The sequence below is a fragment of the Astyanax mexicanus genome, chromosome 4, assembly GCF_023375975.1.
Source record: "Astyanax mexicanus isolate ESR-SI-001 chromosome 4, AstMex3_surface, whole genome shotgun sequence".
NCBI classification, from domain to species: domain Eukaryota; kingdom Metazoa; phylum Chordata; class Actinopteri; order Characiformes; family Acestrorhamphidae; genus Astyanax; species Astyanax mexicanus.
Genome location: NC_064411.1, coordinates 30,174,406 through 30,190,307, shown reverse-complemented (window position 1 = coordinate 30,190,307; position 15,902 = coordinate 30,174,406). Strand labels below are relative to the sequence as shown.

At 37.9% G+C, this 15,902-nt stretch overlaps 2 protein-coding genes across 2 annotated transcripts in view; both read right to left on the bottom strand.

The window, feature by feature from the left end:
- klhl24a (kelch-like family member 24a) overlaps positions 1 to 7,644 on the bottom strand; it is a 48,277-nt gene extending 40,633 nt beyond the window's left edge. The window contains exons 1-3 of the mRNA XM_007236375.4: positions 7,383 to 7,644; positions 3,085 to 3,936; positions 1,875 to 1,990 (exon numbers count right to left, since the gene is read on the bottom strand). Of these exons, the coding sequence (XP_007236437.2) occupies positions 1,875 to 1,990; positions 3,085 to 3,885 (917 nt within the window). The 5' untranslated portion in view covers positions 3,886 to 3,936; positions 7,383 to 7,644. The remainder of the gene's footprint in view (positions 1 to 1,874; positions 1,991 to 3,084; positions 3,937 to 7,382) is intronic.
- Positions 7,645 to 13,174: 5,530 nt separating this feature from the next.
- LOC103031974 (probable G-protein coupled receptor 148) lies at positions 13,175 to 14,365 on the bottom strand. Its single transcript, XM_007236380.3, has one exon. The coding sequence runs from the start codon at positions 14,363 to 14,365 to the stop codon at positions 13,256 to 13,258; it is 1,110 nt and encodes a 369-aa protein (XP_007236442.3). The 3' UTR covers positions 13,175 to 13,255.
- Positions 14,366 to 15,902: the final 1,537 nt, after the last annotated feature.

Below are 15,902 nucleotides of genomic sequence, written 5' to 3'. Positions count from 1 at the left end.
AACTGCAACAACACACCAGCTGATCACATGCTCCATCTGAGTTTAATTAGGCAGGAGGGAGGAAAAAGAGGGCTGTGTGTGTGTGTGTGTGTGTGTGTGTGCAGTTCATCCATGCCAGTTAATGACAAGCTACATGGACATAAACACTCAAACAGACCAAGAGCAAAGTGCTACAGAGCAGTCAGCACAGCTGTCTCACCAAGAGACCGAGGAGAAGCTTACATCACCAAGTAAACAAAGAGCGAGCGCGCACACACACACACACACACAAGGGAACATGGAGGTAAAAAGGCCCTCTGGCCAGACACACACACTCTTACACACACACACACACACAAGCTAATCTGCCTGGATACTGCCTAAACCAGAAAGACTGTGCTAGCATACTGCTAAAGCTAATTCCGGATCACTGCCAAAAACAACAATAACAAAGAACTCAGCATAAGCTGAACTGACTAGCAGGCCGTAAGTGTGTGTGTGTGTGTGTGTGTGTGTGTGTGTGTGTGTGTGTGTGTAATTACACAAGATGCGGTTTCACACACTCATACAAAGACGTGTCCTGATAATTCTCCGAATAAAAACACACACATACACACACTCTAACTTTACGACAGCAGCGGTATTATCTCAGCAAGGATTGTCTGAAGTCACGCAGAGCTCTTGACAGGGTCATGCTTGAATAGCTTGCTGTGTGGAAAACACTCATGCAATGGAAACAAGCCTCTCTGATAAAATCACTCACTCGCACTTCCAGTTTCACACAAAGGTTTGCAAAAGTTCAGTAACTCTTATTCCAATGGCATTTTAAGTTGATTCTGTAAGTTGAAAAAGATAGCAATCAAATCCTATTTATTACATTTATTATATTTTTCTAAGGCGAAACTCAAATAACTCAACAGTTGTTATGCTTTAGGGTATTTTCACACCTGTAGTTGCTTGCTATAGTCCAGATCAGTTGATGAGTTTGTTTATTTTGAGTGTTTTCTCCCTCTGTTTGGTTTGGTTTCACACAGGCAATAAACATAAATGCATCAAAGTTTGCACCAATAAACCATGGAAGCGCATTCTCTCTTCTGATTGGTCAGAGCTGTCTGGCATGGAAGCAAGAAAGTAAATATAGTGAGAAGATTCTGTGTTTCAATCTGCTTTAACAGAAAATGCTATAACACTGTGCTTTCAAACACAGTGTTTTCAATAGAAAGTGCAGCACAGATTTACACGGAGTCGCGCGGCTGCAAGAAGTGAACGCAGCACACACGGCGCATGTAAACAGCATGGAGCAGACAAAGAATTTGTTCATAGTGGCTAATATATAAGATTAAACTGCGCTTTATCAACAGATTTGCTAAAATAAAAGGTTGAGACCGTATCACGTTCTCACCACAAGTGAACCGCTCCAGAGTTCATTTGGGAACAGCCCGAGACACTTCTTGCAGCCGCGCGACTCCGTGTAAATCTGTGCTGCACTTCCTATTGAAAACACTGTGTTTGAAAGTCCCACCCTTAAACTGAAAGAGTGGAGGAAGTTTCTTTCAGTGTGGAGATCTGAGCAAGTGTAGTAGCCATAACATTCGAAGAAGTCAGATATTTTATGCATTATTGAGCTGTAAACTGTAATTTGACTCTCTGTTTCCAGTACTTTGGTCTCTCCCCCCTCAAAGAGACATGAGTACTTGTATGACTTGAGACAACTGCCCATCAGTGTTGCTGCAAAGATACTGAAGAGTGAATAGGCTTGCCTATAAGGACTTTTTTCTTTTTTTAATCTACCCTGATGTTTTTTGTTCTTAAATCAGCATTGTATGATATTTGGAATTTCATTCTACTACAGTCAGGAAATAAAATTCACTGGAGGTCAGATGATAGTGCAGTACCTGCGAGGTCTAGTTCGTGGTGACATCATCTCGTTTCCGAGCACGTGGTAGCGCCGGGCCTCGTGCAGAAGCTGGTAACATTCTGGAGCGTTCTGGATCAGCTGATCACCCTCCACCTGTGAGGACATTATAGATTAGAAGAGCATTACAATTACAGTTTGTCTTCTTTGCAGTGTAAAAGAGGCATTAGAATCTGTAACAAGACATTTATCATACAAACAGAGATCTCAATAATACTGAAGACACTAGACACTGTAATGTGTAAAATTCCTTCACATCACATTGACTGTATGGTCAAATGTAATGTATACTGTATGTGTCAATATTTGTTGAGCCAAATGATTATTCTATTTAATTAGTTAACTACAAGTTGATTAGTCAGTGATTTTTTTCTGCCATGACCTTTATCTCTGCTCTTCTGTTGGCAAGGTCCTGTTCCAAAGCATGTTTTACCTTTCCTGCTTAAATGTGCACATCTGTGAATGCTAGCCTGCTGTCCAGCATTAACATAACATACCAAATTCCCATATGAAATTTAAATAATGACCCATAAAACATAGCTTGATAGCCCAACTTCGGGGAATATTTTGATTAAAAGTTTGACTAACTTATTTTATTTAACATATTTATAAAAGATAGTCCCACAAGCCAGTTGCTTTTATTTCCACAAGATCCTAGACTACTCAAATATGTCAATATTTGAGAAGTAAATATCACCAAAATGTACATATTAGTATAAATCTGCTCCTCCACCTTTCCTCCTCTATCTGACTATTCCCCTTTGGCCTCTTGTTTTTTGTGTGCTTGCAAACAAACAAAAGGTCTGAGAAATCTTGGAAATGTACAATCTATACTGTGTACAATCTATACTGAGCTACCACATCATATTGAATACTGGGGTTCAATTCCCAGTCTGGATGACTAAATGCTGCACTACACCAAACAGAGTCCATGGGCAAGACTCCTACCACTACACTGGTCCATAAGCTTGTAAAACACTTTAGATAAAAGTGTCAGCTAAATGCCATGAATGGTAAATAATATTGTACAATTACAATACAACAGTTACTGTAACACATTACAAACACTGAAATATCAAGCTGAACTGGAAAAGACTCCCTACGTGACACTGCACAGTGCAGAACTGCTCTAAGAAAACACTGATAAAGTGCTTATTTGGTATATTTAGCTAAGGCTTTAGTTCACCCACCGTCTGTACGAAGTAATTAGGGTGCAGGAGCGGCAGCCTCACATGCTGGAGAAGATCCTTCAGCTGGGGCTTGCGACAGTCCACAGTAAAGTACACCCATCTCATCACAGCTTCAAACACCACCTCCTCCCTGCCCACGCAGAGCTCATCGCTGGCTATGTACTCCTCCAGCTCCTCCCTTCGCAAGTCCAGGAACTCCTCATGCTGGGCGACTTCTGGAAAGTTCTGCAGGGCATAGCCTCGGCACTGGCTGGCCAGCTGTTTGAGGGAGTGGGCATCAGCGAAGCGTTGCATGCCGAGGCAGTTGCAGGGGTCCAGCTGGTCCTCCAGGAACTTGGCGCAGGCGTCCCTCAGAATGGCGATCTGAAAGAGGCTGGAGGTCTCAAAGAGGTACTGGACGTTCTGTGTGGTGATCTTTGCACGGCCGGTGTAGACGTACTGCAGGAAGACATCCATGGCCTCCGCCTGGATGCCGTTGATCTCCACCAGCATCTGGCGGCTCTCGCGGTGGTCGTTGCAGAACATGGCGCGAAAGTAGCTGCTACAGGCGGACAGGACGGCACGATGGCAGGGGAACTCGCGGCCTTGCACGCTGATCACCACGTCCGTGAACAGCCGGGTCTCGCGGAACTCGTTGAACACCTGCAGCACGCCTTCGGCATGAGATGGGCCTGAGGAGAAGTCGAAGACATCACTCAGGCTCTTGGGATCCATCTCGAAAACCTTGCGCTTGATGGCGGGTGACTCACGGACGCCCGCCGGCTCCTCGCGGTTCAGACGCCGACCCAGGATTAACACCATGATTGCGTCTTGAGAGGACCACTCAGTCTACTGATCAATTACTTCCAATATCTGTGGAGAAAGAAATCAACACTCAGTATTGGGAGTACAAGTATACCAGTTGGTATCAGTTTCTTAGACCTTCACTAGGGCTTAGTCAAGTCTAAAACCAGTTCCAGACTTAAACAAGAGAGAATCACCATTGACTCTGCAATTTAAACCAAGACTGAGTTTGATTCAAAGTCCAGGAAAACAACTGAGCATGCTCAGTAAGATACAGCACGAGATCCTAAAGAATCTTAACTTGAAAATCTAGTCTAAACTGGGTTAACAAGTCAGATCATGGTTTATTAATGGAGGTGTACATGCCTAACCTCATTAACCTGATGATTCTTTAAAAAAAATATGCACTTAAAAATGTCCTAAAGAATCATAATGGAACTGAATCATATATGACTAAACATTCTAGTCTAAGCTGGGATAACAAGAACTAAAATTATGGTTAATTAATGGAGGTGTGATGGTCTGGTCACATCTGGGTTAACCAGAGCTAAATTCATGGTTTATTAATAGAAGATGATGGGTCAAACTGAATTGTAGAGAGGTAAGATTTAATCATTTACTAAATAATGCACTTCAAATTATTTTCAAAAGAATCACAAACAAATTGAATCATTTACGACTATAAAAAATAGCCTAACCTAAGATAACCAGTTTAAAAAGAATGGTTTAATGCATTAAAGTGTAATTATCTGACCTAACTTCAATTCAATTTGATAATGAATTGGAATTGAAAGATAGAATCTGATTGATATCAGACATGAAAAAGTGGTATTATGACACCCCTAGAATTTTTTCTTTCATTGTTCATTTAAGTAAAATTAGAATATTATTGAAAAGTTACTTTATTTCAGTAATTCAGTTCAAAATGTAAAACTCATATATTATTAAGATCTATTACACACAGAGTGATCTACTTCATTTATTGTTGATGACTATGGATTACAGCCAATGAAAACCCAAAAATCATTGAGACCAACTGATCTTTTTGGCAGTGTCCAAAGTCAGTGCAGTTTTGTTTTCCTGGAAAATCTTACAGCACTTCATGTTTCCCTCTGCTGACAACTTTTATGGAGATGCAGATTTCATTTTTCAGCAGAACTTGGCACACTGCCCAAAGCACCAATTTCCAGAGACACTGCTTTTTGTTTTTTTTATTGGCTGTAAGCCATAATCATCAACAATTAAAGAAATAAGCACTTAAAATAGATCACTCTGTGTGTAATATATCTATATAATATATAAGTTCCATGTTTTAAACTGAACTACTGAAATAAAGTAACTATTTAATGATATTCGATATATTTAATATTCACTATTATATCAACATGCTGCTGTGCTCATTGTTATCATAAAATATTATTGTCACTGACAGCTGCATAATAAAGAACACAGTGTGACGTACAGTTATATTGCATAATTAGAGTGAATCGACCTGTGATTGAATTGTGCAATCTTTCTTTAATGCTCAGGTTGTTTAGGTTTTTAGAGACGAGTCTGAGGAACGTGCAGGGTTGCGCAATATTTACTACTTTATACTGACTCAGACACATTCCACCAGATCACATCCCAGTTATCAGGACTGCAAATTAGCCTCAGCGACAAAAATGCAGAATGTAAACTATAGCTGGTCAAATTATCTGTGAAAATTCAATTATTCAAAAAAAATCAGGTACAAGCATGAATAACCCATGTGATACTATACAGACACCTGGCAGAAAAGTCCTTTACATATTAAAAAAAATAATAATTAATTGCCATAGATCATATAGTGGTAATAATTATTTTCCATTATATATTTTTACCAGAGACATTATTTATTTCACTCCTCTCTAAGAAACACAGAGAGTATATTTAATATTATGAGTTTAATAATGATGGATTATTGATTTCATAAGAAATTCCTGCATATTGTAACATAGACAATGGTGTGAAAAAGTGTTTGCCCCTTCATGATATCAATTTTTTTGCATGCTTGTTTGTGACCTCAAGCTGAAACAAAAGAGGGAAGGTAGCAACAGAATATGGAAGCAGAAGTGATTTTGTACTTCTCCTTCGAACTGAAAACAAAAAAACAGTCACCAACCTCTTCAACAATGCTCTACGAACACTGATATTACAGAGAAATACATACATAATCCTGTACCATACAGTATCTATATATCTAAATAATACATGCCTTTAACTTAGCTTAACAGCTACTATCATAATTAACAGCAGCTCTATGAGACCCAGAACAGAACCCAGGGGGACCCCACAAGCTGTACTAAACCACACAGTTTACAAATAGCTATGCAATAGTAACCATTTGTATTAAAATATTATTAATAACTAAATAATAAACCAAGAGGTTTCAAGGGGATTAATGTGCCCCTATCTAGCTTTACCAAAAAAGACAAATAAATACAAATTTTCTTATATCAATAGATTTTAAAGTATTGCTGCCAATGTGGCTTGGTTCTTGTCCAACATACAATAAATACCTCAGCAAGTATCAGCTTGATACCAATATAATTCCGACTTCATTTTTTATCCCTAATAAACACTTTTAAATGGTTAATTAACATCTTAACTCTTTTTTTATTAAAAAAAATACATGACTAAATTGTAATGCTTACAAATGTTGTATATAATAATGAACTGAGACATTATTTAGAAAGGGTAAAAAAAATAATAATAAAAAAAAAGATTAAGTAATAAAAAGTACACAAGCTATACTAAACCACACAATTTACAAATAACCATGCAATATTAACTAGCTATCTGTATTAGAATATTATTAATAACTGAATAATAAATCTAGGCTTCAAGGGCACTTAATGTGCACTTATTGCCCTTATCTCTAATAATCATTAATTTACACTAGTTAAGACATTACTAAACATCACTCAATTTTAATGCTTAAAAATGTTGTATATTATAATGAGACATTAGTTAGAAACTTCTCATAAATAAATAAAATAAATCAAAATATAAATACAAAAAATACACAAGCTATACTAAACCACATCATTTACAAATAATCATGCAATATATAACTGAAAATTAAACCAAGGTTTAAAGGGGTTGATGTGCCCTTATTGTAAAATTTTACCAAAAACCAAAAAATAAATAAATGAAAAGAAAATAAATAAAAAATATAAATAAATATACATTACACAAGCTATACTAAACCAATATTATCTGTGTTAGAATATTAATAATAACTGAGTAATAAACCTAGGATTAAATGGGTTTATGTACAATTACTGTAATGTTTCATCAACACAAAATCAGAGGGTGATTACAACTTTACATTATGTCAATATATTTATAAAAGTACATAAAATAAGAGTTGAGTTAGGCCCCAAATAAGATTAGTTACTAACGAATATATTAACTATATATTAGTGTTATAAGAGTTATTTAGTTATTTAGTATGTAACGTTACAGGTTAACTATAGTTATAATTTACTCACCTCACACAAAGAAGTCAGGCGTCCACATGAACTCTCACAACAATAAAGCGGGTCTGGAGTGAAGTTGAAGAGTCCATATGTCGATAAACAGAGCAGACATCACTTTAAACTGAACTCTGAACAGCTCTATCTCTGTTTTACAGAGAGGAAAGGTGTAGAAACGTCGCTCTATCTGTTTTTAACAGCGTGTTTTGTATCGCGCAGCTACAGCGCTGCCGCACACTCTTCTGTTATTGTCAAAACCGCTCCGACTTTAATACCAGACCCCCCCCTCTAAAAAAATCTCTACCGTCAGCTGGAGAAATACCTGCATTCTGGGTAATGTAGTTCTCCAGAGATACAGACCCAGAACTGAACGCGGCGCGCGGACTACACTTCCCACAGTTCTAAGCGGTGAAGCCGCTCCATGTGATTCGGTTTTGTTTGCAAACAACAGGGACAGCCGGATTTTCCCTCTGGCCCACAGGTTCAGTGGGCCTGTGTTTTACCAGACAGCTTATACACGCTTTTTTATACACGTTACAGATTAAATATTACAGGAATGACTTCAAAAAGCGTTTACAGAACAGTAGTTACAGTTTTTCTCTATTGTTTACACACTAGTACTGGTACTTAAGACACAATGACCACACATGTAACTTTGGTTACATTCACATAACCAGGCTGTAGTGACTCAAATTAGTTTTTTTGCTCAATGGCTACGTTCACATTAATTGCCACATTGCAATCAAATTATTTATTATTATATCTTGATCACACTCACAAATGTAAGTGACCTGTATCTGTGTGTAATGTGAACAAATCTGTCCCTGAAACGTCTCACATGAGCACCTTAATACATGTATAAATGCCGCCTTCTTCACCACCAACAAAAAAAACCCATATTTGAGAGATGACTCGTAGTTTATAAAGGTGGAATGGAGGCATTTGTTAGCAGATCATATTTGGTGCATCTTTTGCTGGAGTGGAGAAACAGTAAACATGTGGTTTGAAGTTCATGCTCAGGTCGAGGAGTTGAAAAAAGGACAGGTGGTTTGCTTTTGCTGTTTTTCCAGCTATAGCTGAACAGCTGCACCATGTGAGATGTGTGGGTAAAAAGACAAAAAGACACATTCCGATTTGACCGTTCACATTGATGTTGCATGTCCAATGATCGGATACTTATCTGATTTAGGACCACATATGAAAGTGACTTAAATCTGATTTGAAAAAATCTGATTTGACACGTTCACACAGTCATGAAAAAATATGAGCTGCTAATAAATTTATTTCCCTTTATAAAGCTACGATTCGTCTCTCAAATATGACGTTCTTGTTGTTGGTGAAGAAGGCGGCATTTATACATGTATCAATGTGCACATGTTAGAGAGACAGAGATTCAGAGACAGATTCGTTCACATTACATACAGATACAGGTCACTTACATTTGCGAATGTGAATCGTCAAGATAGCTTAATCCGATCTCAGCAAAAAAATGGATTTAAGCGATGTGGCTTGTAATGTGAACGTAGCCATAGGCACCTGAATCAATTCTGCTAAACTACAAGAACAAATCCTGCTTTACGCTCAAATTGCAGTTCTAAAACACACTTTTTTAAAGACAAAAACACACTACATACAATTTTCATTAAGAAAATCTCTTCACAAGGAACATGCTGTTGTTTAAACCTCTAAAGTTATTTACCCTAATATGCACACAGCAATCAGAGCTTTAGCAAGGGCAACAGGTTGGCTCAGCCAAATTAGAGGAGGTACACTGTAGTATCCATCATCTGGACTGTACACCACTGTATGTGCAACTGTGTGTTGGTTGGGACACAAACTGTATACATTGTTTTAGTGGGAAAATAAAATATATATTTTTACTGAGTATTTGTATGTGCGTTTTGATCATGAAAACAACATTCTAAAATATTTTACAACACAATTGTGCATGAGCTGCCTGTAGTAAGGGTAACCCTGAATATAAAAAGCACTAAATCATTATGATGAATGGAGAAGTTTTTACATTCATTATAGTGTTTTACTTTATGCTCATCAGTGTTCAACTGGTTCTTATAAATGTTTACCCATATGATGGTTTGTGTTTGTCATCTGAACACAAAATACCATTTTGAGAAGAGATAACAATGATTTGAATGTAAAGTTTCATTTTGCAGCAGAATTGAGGTGTTTTTCCCATTGTGTGTGTTTTTGTTTGAGTTCAGAGAGTATGAGGCATGCTTTCAGAAAATGGTTTACTATTATAATGCTGTTATACCTGTGGTAGGTTAGTATGTAGTCATACTCTAGCCGGATAAAGAGATTTACCTAGCTAATACTGTGGTATTGGAGAAGCGCTGTCATTAACTAATCTGCTCTTAGTTATTTTAATTGTAAAAAGGTTTCAAAAATAGTGTTTTCATCAAGTTTAACAAGTTTGCAAACCATTTATAACCAATTTATATTAAAAACAAATACATTACATAAAAAATACAACAAATACATGTTAAAAACAATAACACCACAAACTGGAATTTTGAAAGTTAGATGAATTATTGGTTTACCTGTTAACAAAGCTGCCACCATTGCATTTTTTTTTTATTTCAGAACAACACTGCTTCCTAGTGTCAGGACATGGAACAAGTCATTCCTTCTATAATAACTCATACAGGCTATAGCTATTCCATACAATTGCTTTGTACCAATTATTTTTTCTCTTAATGGGTTAAATAACACAAAGGTTTGGACACACCTTAAATTATGTTTTAAACAAACCAGAGAATGTTTTATATTTTAGATTCTTCAAAGTAGCACCTCTTGCTAAGATGACAGTTTTGCATATCTTGGATGGATTTACTCACCTGGAATGGCTTTTAGTTAACAGCTGTGCTGTACTTATCAAGAGTTCAATTTCTTGTCTCTTAGTGGGTTTGAGAGCATTTTGGTAACAGTTTAGCATATTTTGTAAAGTCCCACATGGTTCTATGTTAGGGTTTATAAAAATTATGGTTAAACAGTTCAGAGAGACTGCAGTTATGTAGAGAACTGATACAAATACATTTTTGTAATATCTGTATCCGATTTTTTTTTTACATTAAAAGGGTTTACAGGTCATTTAGTGTGAGGTTGTAAATGATGAAATAGCCTTGCTTTGCTTGTGTTTCTGATTTAGTAATTGTATTTGATCTTTTAGTGCAAACATGATTAAAGAGCTGGATGTGTACAGTGTACAGTCTGTCTGAGCAGCAGTTGTTGACTAGTCATGTGCCCTTCTCGAGACAGCCAATAAGGGCTGTGGTCATCAACATACAAAACAATTTAGTGTAGACTTTTAAAGAATGAACAGATAAACATCTTTATGATCAAGTTTGAGACCAGTGTGAGGTTAAGAAAATATTTATAACATACGTATATTTTTTAAGAATACAGATTGTATTTAGATTTTTTCTAAAAATTATTCTAAGAAGAATTTCTTTCTTTAGACACTTTTGTAATATTTTATAAAGCCTTGTGCACATTCTTATATTTGTGGTACAACTTTTATGTGGCAAGCTTTCCAACTTTTTTTTTGGTGCTTAGTTTTTAAGGTAAATTTTAGATTTTTGACCCACTTTCATCATATACGTATTCTTTTCCATGATGGCTCATCACAGATCTATTTGTTTGAAATGTCTTAAATTTCTTAATCATGAAGATTTGGGTGTTTTTGGTTGTGAAGCAACAGTGTAAATAAAATACTTATAAAATGCTATATTTTTCTCAAATGTGCAACAAACAAGGGTGCCAGCAGTGGTCCAGCAGTCTAAAGTGCAACTATGATTGCTGGTTCGAATCCAGGTCATTTAACTTGCTGTTAACTACCAGAGCCCTGAGAGAGCACAATTGGCCTTGCTCTGTCTGGGTGGGTAGACGGTGCTCTTTTCCCTCATCACTCCATAGGGTGATGTCGATCAGCATAGGGCGCCTGTGAGCTGCTGTATCAAAACCGAGTTGCTGCACTTTTTCTTTCGAGTTCGCTGTGATGCTACATAGCAATGCAACATCAGCAGGTGGTAGCTGACTTTACATGTGTCAGAGGAGGCATGTGCTAGTCTTGACCCTCCTTGCGTTGTGGCATTACTACTGAAGGAGGATATACAGGTGACTAGCAGCCAAACGGGTGGTACAATTTGCTTAGCCAAATAGGGGAGAAAAAAGGGACAAATTAAAAAAAAGCTGTAAAGTAAGATCTATTTTTTATAACCATTTGGTTCATCTCACTAAGGCACAGTACAGGTACTTATACAAATTAAAAAATAGTTCATGGTAAAATGCTACAGTATTAATAATGCTACAGTGAATATACTTTATATGCTTGATTTTTTTCTTTTTTTTTTCATATTTTTAAAGAGCCACTAAACCCTAAACCATATGTTTTCCATTAATAGCTGAAATGTGTTCTTTTGAAGTAATGAAACCGACCACTCCTGCTTTAAACTCTCTGCAGCGCCCTCTCAGGTTCAACTATGCTATAGGCGTGGAAGATGTGTCCCTGTACTTTGGTAGGCAGACACATCACAATATGAAAATCTGTCTATCAATAATACTGACCCCTGCTGATGTCCAACCATCTGCGCCTACTGAGGCATACTGCTGCTGCTCAGCCAATCAGCTCTCCCTCCTGTTCTGCCTCTAAACCCATACATCATCCAGTGCCTCTCACAAATAATGCCTCTTAATTTTTTTGCCTTTTATTTAAATTTGAACTGAAAGTGGAGTCAGCAGAAACCGGCGGATTTAGTGCCCCTTTAATATGATGATACAGATAACCCATCCAGTGGATATGGATCGGGGACAAATCCAGACATATTTTAATAGACCAGGTTTCAAGCTACTTTAATCCCAACCCGGTCCTGAGTCTTTGTTTTAACCACAGTGTTCAGAGTGCCATCTGGTGTCCTCAAGACATTATTGTCCAGCCGGCAGCACTGAGGAGAGTTCTTAGAAGGTAAATAAAAGAGTTTACATAGAGTCTGCAATGTGGAACTAATTTAAAGTGGATCATTAAAACATTACATAATATCTTAAAATATAAACCAGTAATGAACAGCGTGTTTAGAACTGAGTGGATACATACACACCCAGATCATAGCACATTCACCCATTATAAAACATTTCAGTTTATAAAATGCACACAGTCACACATCAGTAGTCAACAGACAACCGCAGAAAAAATGGATGTCTAATCAATAAGTTTATGCACTTATTTGCAACAAAAATTACAAGAAGAGAAAGACAAGAATATGGATTTACCATGAGTGTCATGAAGCCAAATGCACCTATGTGAGCTTGTCTGCACACTTTGATCTGTTTCACTGGTTTTTGTGCAATTACGTCACATTGGTCGCTAAAGCCAAGTCGAGGTGGTCTCTACAAGAAGTATGCTAAGGTCTTCCCACAAAGGACAGAAAGATAGTGATGCCAAGATGTTCTAAATCATCTTAAGACGTATGTGAAGTAAAGACACCGTCTCTATCTTAAGAGATGAAATGTCTTAAGACAAAGCATTGTTCTAAGTCATGAATTAATAAACACAAAATAATTGTTTCCTAGTCTTAAGACATTCTATCTCTCAAGAAAGAGACTGTGTCTTTACATCACATAAGTCTTAAGATGACTTAAGGCATCTTTTTGAAAGACCTTAGAATACTTTTTGTGAAGACCAACCAATTTGATGTCTAAGGACAGTTAGAGATGCCAAGATGTCTTAAGTCATCTTCACAATTATTATTTTGTGAGCCTTAAAGACAAAGCATGAACAATACATTGTCTTAAGACATAGAGATTTTACATCTTAAGATATAGTCTCTTCAAACATGTCCTAAGACAACCAGAATGAGCACCACAATCCATCACATTACAGGTGTGATAGCCCTTGGCCTATTTAGTCCAAAGAAGTCCAGCAAAGGTCCACGCAGATCCCTGTACCTGAGTCCATACAGGAAAGGCGCAAGGCCTTTGGGTAGGACCAGCAGGACGTTGCACATCACCAGAGAGATCCAGAGATCAGCACTAGGGTTTAGCCCAGTGCTGTTGCAGTACAGGAGCAGTTCGATCACCAGTAGAAGGATGGGACAGACTGACAGGAAGAGGTGGAGGTAGTGAATAAGAAAGGTCCCTTTAGCACGCGATGATCTTTCCCGTCTCCAGACCCCAGATTTGCTGCTATGGCAGTACAGTGCCACGTAACCAGCTACCACCAGCAGTAGGATGACCAGGATGGCTGTAACAGTCAGCAACATGCAGACCTGCAGGGGACGTGAATGGCTAACTGTTAGCACTAGCAGAAGAGGCAGGGAGCAGATGAGCTGGGTGCAAGGACCTGTCGCATGGTACCAGAGGAAAAGAGCCACAGATGCTGCAGGGAAAAAGACAGACACCACCCAGGTAGCAACGATAACTCCGTAGGTTCTAGAGGTGGGCCAGAGTGTAGCATAGCGTAGAGGTGCTAAGATAGCCAAAGAAGTGTCCACCACTATGGCTGTGGCACTGAAGACACCAGCACTGTACAGAACTCCCATCAGGAAAAGAAAAGCACCGCAGGCCAAGTCCGACATCAGTACGGAGGCTGCATTTAAACAAGTGATTAGCATGTAGAAAACCACGAAGATCAGGTCGCTAAGCAATGCGTTGGCCAGGAGAAGGTAGCGTGTCTGCTGTCGAAGGTGTGCCCGGGACATAATGCGGAAGAGGATGATGGGTGTGGTCAAAAAGACGGCTACAAATCCCAGGATGGGGCAAACCTGCAGTGCCCTCATGTGAGGAGGAGGTAAAAAGACGTGCCAATCCTGAACAAACTGCTCTATTAAGTAAGAGGTGTTCGTCTCTCCAAACTGCCGTCCGATGTGCTCCACCTGTCCAGAGCTGTTGTACCAGTCGCCAAACATGCACAAAAGAGACAGGAGAAGATCTTGCCCTGCCATGAGGAACCCCTGCGATCCCCCCTGCAGAAGAGTCTCCATCTCTGATTTAATCCCGCACAAACCAATATCCAGACCTGACCCTGCCGGCAGGTGTACGGCTCCTCTCGTCTCTATAAAATGACAGCAGGTGTGCGATCAGGCGCCAGATGAATGCGAGAGTTATTGATTTGTCTTGGTCATCTCCGTTCACGGTTTCCACAGAGATGGAGATGAAAGTAAACATCCCTTAGCAGGTAAATGGACTTGAGGGAGACGGTTCACTCTGCACAGAGATACATATGCATAACACGATGTGGTTGAACTCAAATAGCTTTAATAACTGTTTTGAGTTAGGAAAAAAATTTTGTGTATGGTTTTGTGCAGACAGATAAGATTTATAAGTTAAATAAACATAAAGCCCTTAAAGTGCTTGAATATACAATGAAGGTTGTGTTTCCTTAATGATAGGGCAATGCAATCAAAATATTGCAAGATGTTAAATATAACTTAACATCTTGACTCTCTATTTGTTTCTACACCCATTATCCATGTTTTAGCTCCACTGAGCATATACAGTGAGATAAAAAGGTTTGGGCACCCATGATCATTTTTAAGATTTTCTTTTATAAATCATTGGTTGTTTAGATCAGCAACTACAGTCAAATATATCATACAGCAGATGAACACAGTGATATTTGAGAAGTGAAATAAAGTTTTAAGTTTTACAGAAAGTGTGCAATAATGCTTTAAACAAAATTTGGGCAAATTTGGTTGTTTTATTGATTTGAATAACTTTAGCACTCTAGTCACTGTGTATAGTTTAGCTATTCAGCGCACTTTGCACAAGGAGAGGCTGTATGGGAGAGTCATGCAGAAGAAGCCTTTTCTAAGCACACGCCACAAACAGAGTCGCTTGAGGTATGCTAAAGCACACCTCTTCCTGCGTTTCAGCTCTGCACCACATTCCAAATTACATTGGGATGGAGGAAATCAGAGTAAGTAATTGGGTAAAAAAACAAAAAGAATTATGTGATTTCAAATGGATGATGTCAACAGGTCATTTAATCATGGTTTGGTACAAAAGCAGGATCCATAGAAGATCTATGTTACAAATTATTTTAATTTTAAATGTTTTAAAACAATGTTACTCAAGTACAAATTGGAAGGGGTTTGCATATTTCTCTAAACAAATGGGTAGAGGCCTCAAGCCTAAACTAAATAAACTGAATATCTGTGATCTCTGATTCCTCAGATGACAATGTATCACGAACTAACATTTAACAATAGTGCAAAAAAGTGCAAAAAATATAACTGTTTATCTTATTTAGTCAATTTACTAAATTTACAAAATTACAAAAATGACAAAAATCAATCACCCTTATACCTGGTTCACACTACACAACTTTTTAAAACATCACGTTGTTGCGCAATTCACACTCAGACATGTATAAAGCACTAGAGACCCAGACTACAGTACAAGTACAAGACGTTCTTTCAAAAATTGAGTAGAAGTTTAAAGGGGACATGAAACATTTCAGTTTGTACAAGTTTTCTAAGGGATTAAATATAATGGAATTTATTTTGGGGGGGAATTTTT